The sequence below is a fragment of the Argopecten irradians genome, chromosome 12, assembly GCF_041381155.1.
Source record: "Argopecten irradians isolate NY chromosome 12, Ai_NY, whole genome shotgun sequence".
Taxonomy (NCBI): Eukaryota; Metazoa; Mollusca; class Bivalvia; order Pectinida; family Pectinidae; genus Argopecten; species Argopecten irradians.
This window is the reverse complement of record NC_091145.1, coordinates 9294260-9312418: the sequence shown is the minus strand read 5'-3', so window position 1 is coordinate 9312418 and position 18159 is coordinate 9294260. Positions and strand designations below refer to the sequence as shown.

The following is an 18159-nucleotide window of genomic DNA, read 5'->3' as shown; positions in this document are numbered from 1 at the left end:
GGAAAGTTCTGTCGTTAAATCTGCTAATCTGCTAACCGTTGTATATTTCAACAAATCTTGAATATGCTGATGGAATTCCTCAAGTCACTTGCAACTTCATATCATATGAAGAAGATTAAGTGGATAAACAATCGTGTTAACTGACCATCAGCTGGACACACTGGTCAATGGAGAAATGTAAGAGGTCGTTCTGACCGGTGCTGTCTAGTCTTGGAATGTGTTGGTTTCTATGCTGGGTTCTATGTTCCAAGTCATTTTCTATGTTTATTTTTTTTTAAATATTTTAACTGGTCAAGGATTGTTGCTTTAAACAACTGATGCGTCTGTAATGTGACTGCAATAACACTGCAGAATGGCTTGGATTTCTGATCAGATTTTGTTTGCCGACTCGCTTTCTGACTCGCTTTCTTTTTGAAAGCAGATATATTTCTTCCTGAGAATATACCTTGGTTGCTGTGGTGATGATTTGGTTGCTACAAATTGTTCTTTATTTCTCTCTGAGAATATAATATTTTCGTTTATATATTGTTTGCAAATGAGTGATGTTTTGAAAACGGGCGATAGTTCAAGGTTGCGATTTGATTGTTTTAAAGTATAATTTCATCAAAGTTCATCAGTCATTAAATTTTCGTCATTACTTTTCCATAGTCCAAATCCTCATTCTCTAATCCCACTAACCTCTATTTTATTAAAACTGCTATCAAATATGGACGTTAGTTCTACCTTTGCTCTGGGAACTGGGATACAGGATTTGCGAGCGTCGCAGCGCCCCGACGGTCCGACCAAATACGGTATGGTAGGGCGTGGCCTCCCTACCCCCGATTTGCTATCACATATGTCCCTTCCCCTCGAGTGGTTTGTTGTGTACTCAGATATAGACATATTTATTTGTATACTCTTGTATATGGTCCAGTTGTTTTACAATTAACATTAATTTCTTTGCGGTTGATTTGGACATTTTTTATTTTTTGGGTGAAATATTTTTGCCAACTAAACTGGGTTTGCAAGCAGCTTCTATATTAAGTTTCAAAATAAGATTATTTTGATTATATATTTGAATAAATTACTAATTAAATAGTTTGTTTTAATTTGCTCTTTTTTGAATGAATATTGATTTCTCTTAATCATTGGATAATTGCTGTTATGTACTAACCAGGCGTATTGGGCTTATAATATTTTATTTAAATGAAAGGCACGGCAAATTTCTTTGCTGGTTTTCTTTTTCTATAATTTTATGGTTGAACTTTTCTCTTGATATTCTAATCTTGTGTGGTACTTTAATTCTCTAAACAGGATTAACTGACTTTTTCCGTGATATTTTTGTGCAATAAAACTATATATAATCTGGTAATACGTTGTCTTATTCTGAATTGTAAGTATTTATTGTTTGTTTCTTTGGAGATAACAATCCTTTGTGTTTTGACAATTCAGTTTACCCTATAGAAAAGTACGACAGTTTTTTCCCTACACCAGCTGGTATCGCCTAGATTTGTATTACAAGAGTTGTCTATGAGCATACGATGCTTATTCTTTAGCAACCCCTAGTCTCATTCACCTTGTACTTTCTCAAGAGTCACAACACCAACCCGTTTTTTGTCATATTTTGTTCTTATTTCAATAAGTTTGTTCTTGTCATCTTGCTGGACTTCCTTGGTATACTTCTAATCACTAATCTGATGACATTGTGTTATTTCTGCACTATTTACGGACCAGTATAATTTAACAATAGTCCTATGTGGAAATGTGTGGATTTGTTTTACATTGTATTATAGTGGACTTCTTTCCCGTTTCTTCTGAGCATGTTTTTGCATTCCTTAGAGGTGATCCACTTTAGGCCATATACCATTTAACTATACACGTACAGATGTCAATCCATTCTAACAAGAGATCACTCCCCCTATATATACATTTGGTCGACTAAGATCTGCCCTCTTATTTCTTCATCTCGACGATTTTATATATTCCCTCCTTTAGTGGTTTGTGGTTCACCTTTGTATGATTTTTTTCTTTTGGTATTATGGCAGGATTGTACATGTATACTGTTACATAAGAGAGAAATTTACTGAATGAGGATCCGATGTATGTTCTTTAACGTTGGAGTATTTCATGGATATTATTGTGTGGTTTTCTGTATCAATATGCAACCATTCAAGTTTTTACTAATAAATCAAATGATTTTTATTGTTGATTTGTTTATAAACAATTGGAACGTGCTCCATTGTATTTAATGAACGTAAGACAATGATGCTTCAAATCCAATAACATGTTAAATCCTTTCTATTTCCATTAACATTTAATTAAATTTTATTTTCAACAGTAGAGATGCCTCATACAACACTGGCAACAGATTAAATAAAAAGAAAAAGTCATTCAAAAACAAATGTATTTCATATAATTATATAAGTTTTCATAGTTTATAAATTTGTACTGATATGCACTTTCAACTATATTTGGTAAATGTGGGTTATGTCCCTTTGTGCTGATCTATATCGGTAGAAAAGTGAGTTATGTCCCTTTGTGCTGATCTATATTAGGAAGAAAAGTGAGTTATGTCCCTTTGTGCTGATCTATATTAGGAAGAAAAGTGAGTTATGTCCCTTTGTGTCCCATTCTAGAGCCAGCCTATGTGAGTCCTGACTTTGTTATAAAACTTGAAAAAGAGTACCGCTGTCTGGACTCGGACACAAACATCAAAATCCAGTGTCAGGTAGAGGGCAAACCACTGCCAGAAGTCTCATGGTAAGATCTCCTCCTGGTCATCTCCAAAATCATCCACGTCACCAATCATAAAATCCTTTCTTCAGTTCTCAATCAAAAATACTTCATTATCGGGAAACAATAATTTTCTGCTTTTGTTACAGAGATAAATAAAAAAAAAAGTAAAAAACCCCAATTTAAATTATGGGTTATTGAAAAATAAACATATTCAATGTTAATTTTTTTTAAATGTTCTTTATCTTAGGACATTATGTAAGGGAACTGTTTCATCATTATTTGAATAAGAAAATAATGTCTTTAGGTATTTGGTAAATTAATTTGAAGAAAATAACACTGCCTGCTCAAGAAAGCAAACATGAGTCCGTATTACATACATGTTGATCGTTAGAAAACATATCTTACTAAATGTCCACAAACATATACACGTTAAAGTAAAAGTTGCTGTTTGGTTTCCGACAGGGTAAAGGATAATAAAAAGCTAAGCACCAGTGACACTCTAACCACTGAGTGGAACTCCGAGTCCGGTATGTCCACTCTGTGGTTTCATAGTCTGACACTGACGGACTCTGGGAAATATACCTGTATCGCCTCCTCTTCCGCAGGCTCGTGCTCCTGTTCCACAACTTTAACTGTAGACAGTAAGTCACTCACATGAATCTGGGTCAGTGAAATGCTTTGGTCACCAAGAAGCTTTTAGGTAGTCACAAGGAAATTTAGATATACTCTTCAACATCACGTTTAAGATTTATTTCCATAAAAAGGCTTCCTGAATATATGTTCATATAATCATGTGCTATAGGTTTGGGTAAATCTATTAATATCTGGTACCTCCTCATTCGAGATAACGCCACCGCTGTTTCTTTGATATTATAAATCATGCAATATATTTCATTTGTCAATGTAAATTTCAGCATTTTTGACAGAAGGTGGTATTGAAGGTAAATTACTAATGCTACAATTGGTTGGTTCTGATTTTAAGCTTAACGCTGATTGCTTTGATAATATTTTTTTCTGGCTACTATTTATGAGTCCACCACTAACTACCAAAGGGGACAGACTCTATCTGCCTGTTCATTCTTATTTCTCTTCTTTATGTCCTTCACTTCTGTCTGTACTGGAATTTGAATTAATATGGACAGATAAGATATTATATATCACTTAGGTAAAGGTCACTGTGACATGAATAAGAAACATTGACATTTTACCTACGTACATCAAGGAAAAGGCTCCATCATGCTCCGCCAATAACACTTGTCAATAAGCCAGCTTCATAACTGCAAGGCCTCACAGGGGAGGAAGTGTGCTGCATAATTAGAAGAAAAAATAATAATATTTTTTTTTTTATCGAAATGTCTTTTTGTACCATAAGAAATGCCTCAATTTGTTTTCTGTAAAATATAATATATTTAATCAATATAGTTATGAAGTCAGATATGAAGAATTTATATTGGCTCTTCCATCTATCAAACCAAGGCATAATAATTCATTTTATGAAAAGGTGTAGGGCATATATCATATTTCAAACACATTAGTATAATCATTATCATCACTTGTAATGGCTGTGTATATATCTATTATAACGGTTTTTTTTTGTATTTACATATAGTATATACTAGATAGTGTGATGTGAATTTGATTGCTGGCTAATCTCTCCATTGCTTTTACTTAACATTAACTTTATGCATTCATGTATGTTTCTCTTTGTCTAATGACGTTACTGTTGATTTTGTGTCCAAATAATTAGTGTCATAACTTGTTCCGTCTGAAATATTAGGTAGAACCTAGTTTTATCAAGATGTTTGGTAAAAAAAATAGTTATCACTTACTTAAAAGTAACTTTTATGAAATGCTCAACACAATATTAAAACATATCTCATCATAAAGATTATACCACTATGATGAGTAATCATAACAAAATACTAAATGGTAGTGACAGAATATTTTTAAAATTCACGTACATTTTGCTGAACATAAATGAAATAATCAAAATATGTGTGAATTCACAACTACCTTATATATAATAATTGAATTATTGAAGGAATGAGTGTGATTATTGTGTCCTTAAAAACTAGAATTTATTATTTGAGTGAATGATTAATCCACTTGCAGAGCCAGAGAGAGTACCTACAGTGAAGAAAGGATTGGATAAGGAATATTCCTTTGTTACCACGGATACAAAGGCTGTCCTTCAGTGTGAAGTGGACGGCCATCCAACACCAGATGTCTTATGGTATAAATCCTGCACTGATTATCAATTCAAATATTGTTTACTTTCATAAGGGTACCGTATGTAAAATAATTTGATAACTTACGCGAATTCTCGCATTTTCTTCATAACCCGATGAATTTTAAAAAAAGTGACATCACTTCTTATAACTGATTTCGTAAACTACTTTATAAAATAAAAGTCGTTTAAATGTACGATTCTATTGATTGTTTAAGATCTTCCAAATCATAATAAATAAAATAAAAATTATATTATCTATTGATTGTCCTAGAATTATTGTATTGTTTTGTTTTGGAAAGACTTTGCAACCAAAAACATAATATTTCATAGTGGATTAAGATGGACATTATTTTGATAAGCCAAACCTTTAAACACTTCTTTGTTCATTTAAAAATTTAAAAATTTGCTTTGTCAGGAAAAAGGACGGCAAAACTTTGATCCAGGGAAGCAAACATGGAATTGAATGGAATGCTGCCACTGGTAAAGCTACCCTGAAGTTCAAGAGTTTGACTGAAGCAGATTCCGGTTGCTATGAATGTTCAGCGTTGTCGACTGCAGGCACTGCATCTAGTTCCACAAATGTTTCTGTGAAAAGTACGTGTTCGAACAACAAAGTCAGAGTGCCAATGGCATAAGATACCATATCGCTAAATATTTATAACATAATAACATTTTAAAACAAGAATACTTTAACTTAATCATTAAGATGAAATACTTAAGAAGGAAAATAATACAAACGAGATTCGATTTATTTTAGAACCTGAGAAGAAACCAACTGTTGTCGATGCCCTGAAGAAAGAATATAGTTTTGTGGAGACAAAGGAAGCTGTACGTCTTCAGTGTAAAATGGAGGGAAACCCATGTCCTGAAGTTTCTTGGTAGGTTTCTAGGTTACCTTATATGTTTCTCTCTGAAATAATTGTATGAGTCAGTCTAGATATAAACGTGTATGTAATTAGTAGTATTATTCTCAGTAATTTGTCATCACTAATTATGTATTGAGATGTCGTATATTCAATAGTAGCACCTTTCAATTCCAATAGATAGTTAATTAAAGAAATCCGCAAGAACAAATCCGAATACAGCTAGGAGACAAGTCACTAAACAAGGAAATGGAGAATACTAATCTTTTGAGAAGATAAACCTTCAATCGAGAAAAAAAGGCATAATACACTTAGAGTTTGAGGCCGCTTTTCATGTTCATTTAGTAAACTGAAAGTTTGAGGCCGCTTTTCATGTTCATTTAGTAAACTGAAATCTTTCTGTTTAGGACCAAGGATGGGAAGGCATTGGAAGCTTCAGAACAAATATCATTTGAATGGGATGCTAAAACAGGAGTAGCTGCCCTTGTATTTAAAGGTGTCAGTGTGTCTAACACAGGAAAATATGAGTGTGTGGCCAAGTCGACAGTGGGTACAACCAAATCAGCTACAACCATGACAGTAAAAGGTAAACGTCTTTACCAATGAAGACCTTCATGTCCCTTCAGGGCTTCTATAGGAATAAACGTTTTCCTGCTTTCCATTGTTTCACGGATCTGTGTCATAAATTTGAAATTGCATTGTCCCTAAGCAAGGTTGTTAATAGTACGAAAGAAGAAAAATTAAAAAGAAAAGATCTATTCATATATGTTGTTTAAGCTATTGTGATTATGAAATGTACAGTTTTAATTCAAATACTTCATCGTAATGTGTTAAGTTATTTATTATTTATTATGAATACGATATCATATACCTGTAAATAATATTTTCAACACGATTATAATTATTAAGGACACTCGTTTTACATCTTATTTAATAAAGATCCACAAAATCATCTTCTGAATCATAAATCATGATATTTTTTCAGAACCAGAACGCGCACCGTCTGTGGTGGCGCCACTTGAAAAGGAATACAATGCTTTAGAATCTGACGAAAATGTGTGTCTAAAATGCAAAGTGGATGGAAACCCAGTTCCGGAAATTTCTTGGTATATGATTTTATTTTGTAATTTCAGTTATAATGAATTGTACTTTCGGTTAAATACTAAATGTGGCGTCTAGGATGACATGAATAATGTAATTGAAGCATTTTCATCTACAAATAGTTTGGAAGTACCTACAATCTTGGGATCAAAGTGGTCGATTGATATATGACTTTTTACCATCAGCTTACCTCTCTCTAGATCACAAAATTAATTTGAAGCCTACTGTTGCTTTAGCTTTTGTCTTTTTTCTCTCCCCATGAATTAACTGGATGAATGATTGAATGAAAAATAACAAACTCAGCAGACTCATATCGGCAGTTTTAAAAAACGTCAAAAATCGTGGACAAATATTCTTTTTCTAGAGTATTTGAAATATTTTTTCTTTAAAACTTTAGGGAGACTATAATTTCATGCCGATCTGTATTTGTTTCATTTCAGGACAAAGGACGGAAAGAAGCTGTCACCAAGTGATAACATTAAGATGGAATGGGACGCTGCCACCTGTACAGCGTCTTTAGTGTTCAAACATCCCAAATCTGGTGATTCTGGAAAATACGAATGTGTGGCTAAATCTTCTGCCGGTACTACTAATTCTCCAACCACAGTCAACATCAAAAGTGAGTACTAATATACTTCATTATGATCATTCTCCGGGGCTAATTCAGTGAAACCAACACAGGAACATTCTACTAATTTCAGTGGAATTTTATTTTGGTGATTAATGGCTGACGCCATTTTGCTGAGTCATGAATCTGTTGATTTCATTAGGATTGTCTTTCTTTCATGCAAGACAAGTTTTGTTTTATTTTGGACAATTTATCACCATACTAATCTGTGAAAGATTTACTGAAAATTTGTGTACACATAATTCTACAGAAATTTCTTCAGATATAAACAAGTATAACTTATATATTTATAAATATGTCAAACGATACCAAGTCAAAGTTATGGTTAATAATTTACTGGAATAGCCCTTGGAGAACGGTAATTCTTAAGCTTGAAATTAACAAAGGTTGCTTGCCAGAGCAAGTGGTTGTCATTATACGTCATAAACAGGAGGAAACGTGCCGTCTTTATTTCAGAAGAATATGAAACTTTCAAGAAGACTTTAAATAAATGATTACAAATGAGTAATAATAGATGATTCAAACATCCACTAAACACATAACTATATAACATGTCAATGGGTTTTCGAAAAAAAGTGTATCTTCATTTCACTCGAGCATTTGCGTGGTTCTAGCTAGAACTATATTCATAAATGGAAATATTATGAAGGCGTATAAGCATTGGAATAAGTTGAGAGACCTTCTTGTTACCGTAGGCCGCAAATAAGATGTAAGGGTTGGATTGAATCAGTCTCCATCAAAATATAAGAAAAAATACACAACAATGACATGGAAATCATAATTGCAGTCTTTGAGAATAGATTTTCGAAGCTCAATCACCAAGTTTTCAATTATTGGTCAAGGTCATTATGTATAGGAGAAACACCGAAAACTGTAGATTAGTCAAGATAATGGACAATGCGAGGCCTGAAGGGCCGAGCATTGTTCATTATCTTGACTAATCTACAGTTAGAGGTGTTTCTCTTACTTAAAACATGGCACTCTGATGTACAATGCTAACTATGACTATTGTGTAACTAATCTACAGCTACAGGTAAGGCCTCCAACCATCTTTGACACTGAACATGTCAGCACAGTAATTGTTATAATATATGTCTACTCTGGTCGTGCATGCATTGCATGAATTTTTCATGAAATTCCATACCAATGTTATTACCAGAGAATTTTTTGTGAGTTTGAGTTCTCTTCATTCTGAGTGGAGCAGTACAAGAGGCAACATGGCAGACAGTACAGATCAGATCTTTACAGAGTCAAACTATCTAAAATGATTATCAAATTTCCAATAACAGAGTTTATTTTGTGATATGTTAATTTAACTGCTCTTTATGTCAGAGGCAGACCATTCACTTGGATATAACTTGTCGGAAATTCACAAGATATGGAGGATTACCATGGAAACGTATTAATTTGGAATATACCGCTCTACGTTATGAAATGAAGAATATGATTGGTCCATCAACATAATATCAAGATTTAGTGGATTCTAAAGGAAATTACATTGAAATTCAGTGAAAACGGTAAAGTGATGAAAAGAAAGCTTAAAATTTCAAATTTGTTCAGTAGGCTTTTTATGATTCTTTGATAAGGAATTATACCGAAATTATTCAAAATTAAAACATCATTGTAGGAATGCCTGTGCTGTCGAAATACTAAAGAGTCTTGATTTTCAACACAAGGAGTAATTTTATGCGTTGTGGTTGATGTGATTGGATTTATGCCGATGTCCATGAATCAATATATAAAACAGAAAATATGTAATAATATGTATTATTGAAGTTTTTTATTACATTTATGTTGACTTTAATTACATTTATTTGTTATTTATCTGTCCAATTTTACAATGCTGCCTGTAGTGTCACTCTCTACCTTTCATTGTACATTAGTTTACCTGGAACTGTAGATTAGTTGAAACTAATCTACAGCTACAGGTAAACTAATGTACAGTGAAAGGTGTACTAATCTACAGACAGAACAAGTACTTGAACAATAGTCTAAATAAAGTACTGGGGACAACAAAAGATGACATCATAGCCATGTTTTAACTTTAACAGTAGTCTTTATACCGAACATATTACTCAAACATGACTGACAACTCAGTGGTTGCATTTTGCCTTTCAGTCGTAATGATGCACAAAAAATATTGTTATTAAAAATGAAAAAGATTAAAGAAAAAACCAGAAACAAACAAATAAGTTCTTGCCTTTCAGAACCAGATGTGAAACCAACTATTCAGAAGCCTCTAGAACAGACCTATTCCGTAATGGAGGGTTCACAATCTCTCAGGCTTAAGTGTCAAGTGGATGGTTATCCAAGTCCTCAAGTGACCTGGTATGATAACTGTTGTTTATAGTTATGCAACTTGTATCATATCTGTTGTTCGTCGTTGTTGAGCTGATTGTGTATGTTGTAATATAATGATATGATATTGCCTGTGTCATTCATCATTCTGTCTAGACTTAGTCTGTGAATGGTGTATGTTGTAATTTAGTATCTCTCATACTCTTCTTTGCTGTTGATATTCAGTAGTATACTCTGCAAGACTGTTGTTAGCCTGTTTGTCAAAGTCATAGTTCAGTTGCTATATATAAAAGTACATGGCTGCAATAGCTATTCAGTTCCATATTTCATTTAAAAAGCATATTCAGTAAATGATGCTTGTTGTAATGTAGTAGTTTACTGTCTGTGTCGGATGTCTGTTCATCATAGCTCAGTCGCAAAACCATATTACCTGTCGTTTACCATTCATTTCATATATCCATCTGTGGATGCTGATTTATAGAATAGTGTATGTTACAATGCAATGCAAGTACATGTAGTTTTCTGCCGATAACTGTTGTCGAAAAACACTCTTTTTAGTCTACCATTCCACCCGTTGTGATTTAGAGTCAACTGTCATTGTAGGAATGTACATATCCATTGCATTGCTGCATTATTAGTTTATTTGAAAAAAAAATCTTCATACAAATCTTTGGAATTTGTCACAGATTCAATTATGCTTGCCATATCTGTCTGAAACCTTTGATTTCAATTTCATTTCATTGTGGTGCTGATTTATAGAATGTGCTTGCTCATAGCAATGTCATGTGTCTGCAAAATAAAAACAATATACAAATTTGGAATTTGTACAGAAACCTTGATTTATGTCTTCCATAAAAATCATAAAGTAATGAAAGTGTAATCAGAGAATAATACGTCATATTTATCATCCACGGTAAAATAGGCTGATTTAATTGATGCATGACTGTATAATGTTTATTGATTGATTAAATGGAAATCTAAGTATAAAAACTTAAAAAAATAAATTAGTGCCACCAATATTTTGATGATAATTTATTCAATTTCATATTAACATGGAAAACAGTTTGATTGTTTATTCAAAATGATGATAATAAACTAAAATCAAAACATCAAGGTTAAAAGATGGTATAAAGGTAGTCCCTGGAGATAATGTTGCTATGGAGTGGGACGCTGAGACTGGTAGCGCCGTCCTAGTGTTCAAACAGGCAACGTGTGAGGATTCTGGTGAATACCAGTGTGTGGCCACTTCATCTGTCGGTACCACAAACTCTCAAACGACACTAAATGTCAAAAGTGAGTACTCAAATATACCTCAAAACAGGTATGATATTTAGCGTAGAAAGTGAATTCTCATATATGATTTCTCAAATATAATTTTTTATCGATTTTTGAGAGAGATACTTAGTAAATATTCCTTGATAATTGTGTATTATCAGATAATTTAATAATTATGGTTTCTTTAAAACATCATTTAAAAATCTGTCTATGATAAAGATGAAAATAGAATGAAAACAGATAAAATTAATTAATTCTGGTGAATACCAATGTGTGGCCACTTCATCTGTCGGTACCACAAACTCTGAAACGAAACTTACTGTCAAAAGTGAGTACTCAAATTAACCTTAAAACTGATATGTTACTTAGCATCGAAAGTGAAAACTCAAATATTACAGATAAGAGTTAGTTCTAATGAAATTTTGCATGATATTCTGTGTATATATATTTATATGGTATCCTTCAAACACAATTGAAGGCTAAAGTCTTCCTATGTTCAACAAAAATAGTTATTATTTAATTTTTTGAAAGACTAAACAGCTAAAATCAAATAATTCAATTGTACAAGGTGTCGGCAAGGAGGGATATTTGAAATGACTAGTGTCTGTATTGTATTACAGAAATACCAACAGTAGTCAAACCACTAGATAAATCATATGAACCTGTAGAAGGAGACAAAAATGTCCGTCTTGTGTGTAAACTGGATGGAACTCCAGCTCCGGAGATCACGTGGTACGGTTCTGTGTAGCATGTTGGTCTAGTCTTACATGTTGTGTTGTCAGTAGACTTAGATATTGTGCAGTTCCATGGTGTCTTTAGTCTTACTTTCGTGTGTCGTTATCTTATTCTACATTGTTGCGATTTTAGATTTAGAATATTCCAATGGTGTACCTTCTTGGTCGTTAAGAAGATAATCTGAAAAATATAAAACAGGTGGGAGAGATGACTAAATCAAGAAGGAAAGTGAACAAGGCAAACCTCATTGTGCTCTCAGTACCTTGATATGAATAATATTGATTCGAAAGAAAAGCATTGTTGATTAATGAATACAAGGAGTAGGAACTTTATAGTTGACTATAATGAAAAGTTTAGATTAAAAGGTGGTAAAAAGGAGTGTGTTTTCATTACATTAATCTGAACTTGGCGTATCGTTAGACATTAAAAACATATTTATTCGAAAATCAGCGTTGATATTAAATTCTAAGTTTGTAATCAACTATAAAAAATCTGTAGGTTAAAAGATGGTAAAAAGGTTGTCCCTGGAGATAATGTTGCTATGGAGTGGGACGCTGGGACTGGTAGCGCCGCCCTGGTGTTCAAACAGGCAACGTGTGAGGATTCTGGTGAATACCAGTGTGTGGCCACTTCATCTGTCGGTACCACAAGCTCTCAAACAAAACTTACTGTTAAAAGTGAGTACTCAGATAAACCTCAAAACAGGTCTGATTCTAGGTATGATAGCGTAAAAAGTGAATTCTCATATATGATTTCTCAAATATAATTTTCAATCAATTTTTGAGAAATATCCTTAGTAAATATTCCTTGATAATTGTGTATTATCAGATCATTTAATAATTATAGTTTCTTTAAAACATCATTTAAAAATCTGTCTATGATAAAGATGAAAATAGAATGAAAACAGATGAAATTAATCAATATTTCAAAGATGGAGTTGGGGACAATCCGGATGGTTCGTGCCTGTGTAAAAGATAGTGTATTGTATTACAGAAATACCAACAGTGCTTAAACCACTAGATAAGGCATATGAGCCTGTAGAAGGAGACCAAAATATCCGTCTTGTGTGTAAATTCGACGGAACTCCAGCTCCGGAGATCACATGGTACGGTTTTATGTGGCCTGTTGATCTAGCTAGACTTAGATATTATGTGTTTCAATCACCAGTACTACTGTGTCTCAACGTCCTGTAATATTGATGTTGTTTGATTTTGTGTATGTGAATTCATGATGTACTGTGTGGATGTTTCCAATTCGTCGTTTTTGTTTTAATCAAAGAAGCTTATGATTCTGTCAAAATTATAATTGCAATGTATACAATTGCTTTCAAGTTATTTTGTTAATTCAATTATTGTGGAACTTCTAGATGTGTGAAATTGATTCAACTACATAATTTTGTCTAAAAATATGGAAGTGACCAATAAACTTAAAATGTACAAGGTATCCTTATATTGCAGGCTATAGCAATTTTTTCCTCAAGATAGATATTATTTTCTTCTATCCCATATTCAACTGCTAACTCATATGCTACACATCTGTAGTCATTCGCTGTAACTAATGTCAGCCATATTTGAATAAAATAAATAATCTTATATTAGGTTAAAAGATGGTAAAAATGTTGTCCCTGGAGATAAAGTTGCTATGGAGTGGGACGCTGTGACTGGTAGAGCCGCCCTGGTGTTCAAACAGGCGACATGTGAGGATTCTGGTGAATACCAGTGTGTGGCCACTTCATCTGTCGGTACCACAAACTCTAAAACGAAACTTAGTGTTAACAGTGAGTACTGCAATATACCACAAACTGTAACACATAATATAACTTCAAAAGTGAGCACATTGCTCAATTATATACAACAAATTGGTGTGATACCTAGTTTCAAAAAGGAGAACTCAAACACATTTGTCCTTTACAATTAATGCGAGAGCTATTTTTCAATGTTACCTTTGTTTTCTTTCATTGGTGTAATTGAAATCAATTCCATCTCATTTTATTTTAAACATGACTAAAATCAAAGTAGAAAGGTGTAGGTCAAAACGTAGGAATCAATCAACTTCCAAAGATGGAATTAATGACAATCTAAAGATACCCGTTTGTTGTGTTACAGAAATACCAACAGTGGTTAAACCACTAGATAAGACTTATGAGCCTGTAGAAGGAGACAAAAATGTCCGTCTTGTGTGTAAACTGGACGGAACTCCAGCTCCGGAGATCACGTGGTACGGTTCTGTGTTTCGTATCAGTCTAGTTAGTGTTAGTAGATATTGATAAATATTGAACATTTCAATCATGTAGTGTCAATGGCGTCTGTAGGTTATGAAAATCATTTGATTAATGTAAAAACAGCAGCCCATTTATGAAGAACTGTTTCAAGGCGCGTAGGAATCTGTGAAAATCTATTTTAGTACGTTCAGTACTTTGATTACTAGTTTCTCCATCATGTTCAAAGGAAATGCACTGAAATACAATATCATTCTGTTAAACTTGATATGGGAACTACTTGAAATTCGACATTGATAAATCAATTTTAATTTTATATCAACAATGATAATGAAATCACTATAGGTTAAAGGATGGCGAAAAGTTTGTCCCTGGAGACAATGTTGCTATGGAATGGAACGCTGAGACTGGTAGCGCCGCCCTGGTGTTCAAACAGGCAACATGTGAGAATTCTGGCGAATACCAGTGTGTGGCCACTTCATCTGTCGGTACTACAAACTCTCAAACAAAACTTAACGTCAAAAGTGAGTGCTCAAATATACCTCAATTTTTCAAACAAAACTTATTCTCAAAAATAAGTAGTCTAATATATCGCATATTCTGATACAAAAAATAAAAGTGAGTTTTCAAATACACTACAAACTGGTATCATACTTAAGTCCAAAAGTGAGAACTGATATGCCATAGACTCACATAAAAATGAACTTCCGAAAATATTCATCTGACATAAAATAGAGTTTTAAATTTTATACAAAAGCAGACAATGCACGAAGGATTCCCTAGAGGCCCAATTACTAGCATCTGTGTATTTTATTACAGAAATACCAACGGTGGTTAAACCACTAGATAAGACATACGAACCTATAGAAGGAGACAAAAATGTCCGTCTTGTGTGTAAATTGGACGGAACTCCAGCTCCGGAGATCACGTGGTACGGTTCTATGTGGCATGTTGATCTAGTTAGTCTTCGATGTTGTGTTGTCAGTAGATTTAGCTATTGTGTAGTACAATTATGTCTTTCAAGTTTTGTGATTCGTTATTCTATTCTTATTCGACCGTGTTAGTGGTCTGTGATGTTGAATGTTTTAATGGTATACTATCTGGGTGGTCGTAATTTATGAGGATAATCTGAAAAATATTGAACATGTGTAAGAGAGAATTTAAGCGAAGATAAAAAAACCCATTTCAAATAAGTTACTAACTATCCAATTTCAGTACTTTCAGTACTTTGATCTGAACTTTCCACTTGGTATAATATTGGTTAAAAGTATCGTTGATAAATAAATTCTAAGTTAATAATAAACTGTAATGAAAATATCTAGGTTAAAAGATGGTAAAAAGGTAGTTCCTGGAGATAATGTTGCTATGGAATGGGACGCTGAGACTGGTAGCGCTGCCCTGGTGTTCAAACAGGCAACGTGTGAAGATTCTGGTGAATACCAGTGTGTGGCCACTTCATCTGTCGGTACCACAAACTCTAAAACGAAACTTAATGTCAAAAGTGAGTACTTAAATATACCTCAAACTTTCAAACAAAACGTATTCTCAAAAATAAGTAGTCTAATATACTGCATATTCTGATACAAAAAATAAACGTGAGTTTTCAAATACACTACAAACTAGAATCATACTTATATTCAAAAGTAAGAGCTGAAATATTCCATAAACTCTCATAAAAATGAAGTTCCGAAAATTTTAACATGACAAAAATTAAAGTTGAAAGGTGTGATACAAAAATCAGTAGGAATCAATCAAGGATTCCCTAGAGGCTCAATTACTAGTGCATAGTGTATTTTATTACAGAAATACCAACAGTGGTTAAACCATTAGATAAGTCATACGAACCTGTAGAAGGAGACAAAAATATCCGTCTTGTGTGTAAATTGGAGGGAACTCCAGCTCCGGAGATCACGTGGTACGGTTCTATGTGGCATGTTGATCTAGTTAGTCTTCGATGTTGTGTTGTCAGTAAATATAGATTGTGTAGTAATGAACATTATGTCTTTCATTTTGTGAATCGTTATTCTATTCTTATGACCGTGTTGGTGGTTGTGATGTTGAAAATTTTAACAGCCTGATGTACTATCTAACTGGTGGTCGTAATTTTTTGAGAATAATCTAAAAATATTGAACATGTGGTAAGAGAGAATTTAAGCGAAGATTAAAAAAAACCCATTTTCAAATATGTTACTAACTGCATCCAATTTCAGTACTTTCAGTATGTTTGATTGAAACTTTCCACTCTTGGTATAATATTGGTTAAAAAATATCGTTGATAAATTTCAATTCTAATTTTATATCAACAATGATAATGAAATCACTATAGGTTAAAGGATGGCAAAAAGTTTGTCCCTGGAGACAATGTTGCTATGGAATGGAATGCTGAGACTGGTAGCGCCGCCCTGGTGTTCAAACAGGCAACATGTGAAGATTCTGGTGAATACCAGTGTGTGGCCACTTCATCTGTCGGTAACACAAACTCTAAAACGACACTAAATGTTAAAAGTGAGTACTCAAATATATCACACATTCTGAAATAAAACGTAGTGTCAACAGTTAGTATTAAAATACACTACAAACTGTTATGATACTTAGTTTTACAAGTGAGGTCTGAAATATTCTCAAGAGTCTCATAAAAGTTAATGACAACAGTGAGACCTGGTACTTAAATATATCAGACACTCTCAAAGGAAACTGAATTTTCAAAAGTGAATACTCTAAATACCGAGATATTTAAAAGACACTTAACTTAAAGTTCATATGGCAAAAATGGTTCAAATAGACCTATTGAACTTAATACAAAATTAGACAAAATACGAAGGATTACGAACGTATCTCGAAACAATCTAAATTACTAGTATTTGTGTGTTGTATTACAGAAATACCAACAGTGGTTAAACCATTAGATAAGACATACGAACCTGTAGAAGGAGACAAAAATGTCCGTCTGGTGTGTAAACTGGACGGAACTCCAGCTCCGGAGATTACTTGGTACGGTTATGTGTGGCATGTTGGTCTTAGATGTGTTGTCAGTATACTTCATGTTTCGTGTGTCGTAATTTTATTCTTAATTAACCGGTGTTGTTTGTCTTAAATGTAAAATCTTTCAATTGTATACTTGTTGGTCGTAATTTATGTAGATAATCTGATAAATAGATACAACATGTGTATTGTGTAACAGACAGAAAGAAAACTATTACAAATCTGTTCTGTTAAAACCTATACAAATTTCAGTGTTCTTAGTACTTCGATCTGAACTTGACGTATCATTGAAATTTGATATAATATCAATTCGAAAATCATCGCTGATAAATGAATTCCGGTTAATAATTAGATATAATGTAAACCTCTAGGTTAAAAGATGGTAAAAATGTTGTCACTGGAGATAATGTTGCTATGGAGTGGGATGCTGAGACTGGTAGCGCCGCCCTGGTGTTCAAACAGGCAACATGTGAGGATTCTGGTGAATACCAGTGTGTGGCCACTTCATCTGTCGGTACCACAAACTCTAAAACGACACTAAATGTCAAAAGTGAGTACTCTTATATACCACAAACTCTGAAAAAATATTGTTTAAAGTAAGTACTCAGTTATACCACAAACAAAAAGTTATACCACAAACAATAACAAAAAACATAACGTCATAAGTGAGTACTCAGTTATACCACAAACAATAACAAAAAACATAACGTCATAAGTGAGTACTCAGTTATACCACAAACAATAACAAAAAACATAACGTCATAAGTGAGTACTCAGTTATACCACAAACAATAACAAAAATCATACGTCATAAAGCACTCAGTTATACCACAAACAAAACGTCATAATGTGAGCACAAACATAAACGTCATAAGTGAGCACTCAGTTATACCACAAACAATAACAAAAAACATAACGTCATAAGTGAGTACTCAGTTATACCACAAACAATAACAAAAAACATAACGTCATAAGTGAGTACTCAGTTATACCACAAACAATAACAAAAAACAACTTCATAAGTGAGCACTCAGTTATACCACAAACAATAACAAAAAAACAACTTCATAAGTGAGCACTCAGTTATACCACAAACAATAAAAAAGAAAGCAAC

At 33.3% G+C, this 18159-nt stretch overlaps 1 protein-coding gene across 17 annotated transcripts in view; it reads left to right on the top strand.

Annotated features, from left to right (window-relative positions):
- Positions 1-18159, top strand: part of LOC138336961 (hemicentin-1-like) — a 71448-nt gene that overhangs the window by 28688 nt on the left and 24601 nt on the right. For 10 of the 17 annotated variants that reach the window (XR_011210496.1, XR_011210499.1, XR_011210492.1 and 7 more), the window contains 22 exons: positions 2616-2739; positions 3178-3356; positions 4828-4948; positions 5361-5539; positions 5703-5823; positions 6216-6394; positions 6794-6914; positions 7350-7528; positions 9745-9865; positions 10950-11128; positions 11731-11842; positions 12344-12522; positions 12839-12950; positions 13444-13622; positions 13951-14062; positions 14409-14587; positions 14883-14994; positions 15386-15564; positions 15867-15978; positions 16390-16568; positions 16943-17054; positions 17417-17595. Coding sequence is in view for 1 of the 17 variants with exons in the window: in XM_069286609.1 (XP_069142710.1) it covers positions 2616-2739; positions 3178-3356; positions 4828-4948; positions 5361-5539; positions 5703-5823; positions 6216-6394; positions 6794-6914; positions 7350-7528; positions 9745-9865; positions 10950-11128; positions 11731-11842; positions 12344-12522; positions 12839-12950; positions 13444-13622; positions 13951-14062; positions 14409-14587; positions 14883-14994; positions 15386-15564; positions 15867-15978; positions 16390-16568; positions 16943-17054; positions 17417-17595 (3249 nt within the window). In the remaining 16 variants the exon portion in view is untranslated. The remainder of the gene's footprint in view (positions 1-2615; positions 2740-3177; positions 3357-4827; positions 4949-5360; positions 5540-5702; positions 5824-6215; positions 6395-6793; positions 6915-7349; positions 7529-9744; positions 9866-10949; positions 11129-11730; positions 11843-12343; positions 12523-12838; positions 12951-13443; positions 13623-13950; positions 14063-14408; positions 14588-14882; positions 14995-15385; positions 15565-15866; positions 15979-16389; positions 16569-16942; positions 17055-17416; positions 17596-18159) is intronic. The other 7 variants (XR_011210500.1, XR_011210497.1, XR_011210498.1 and 4 more) reach the window with 7 other exon arrangements.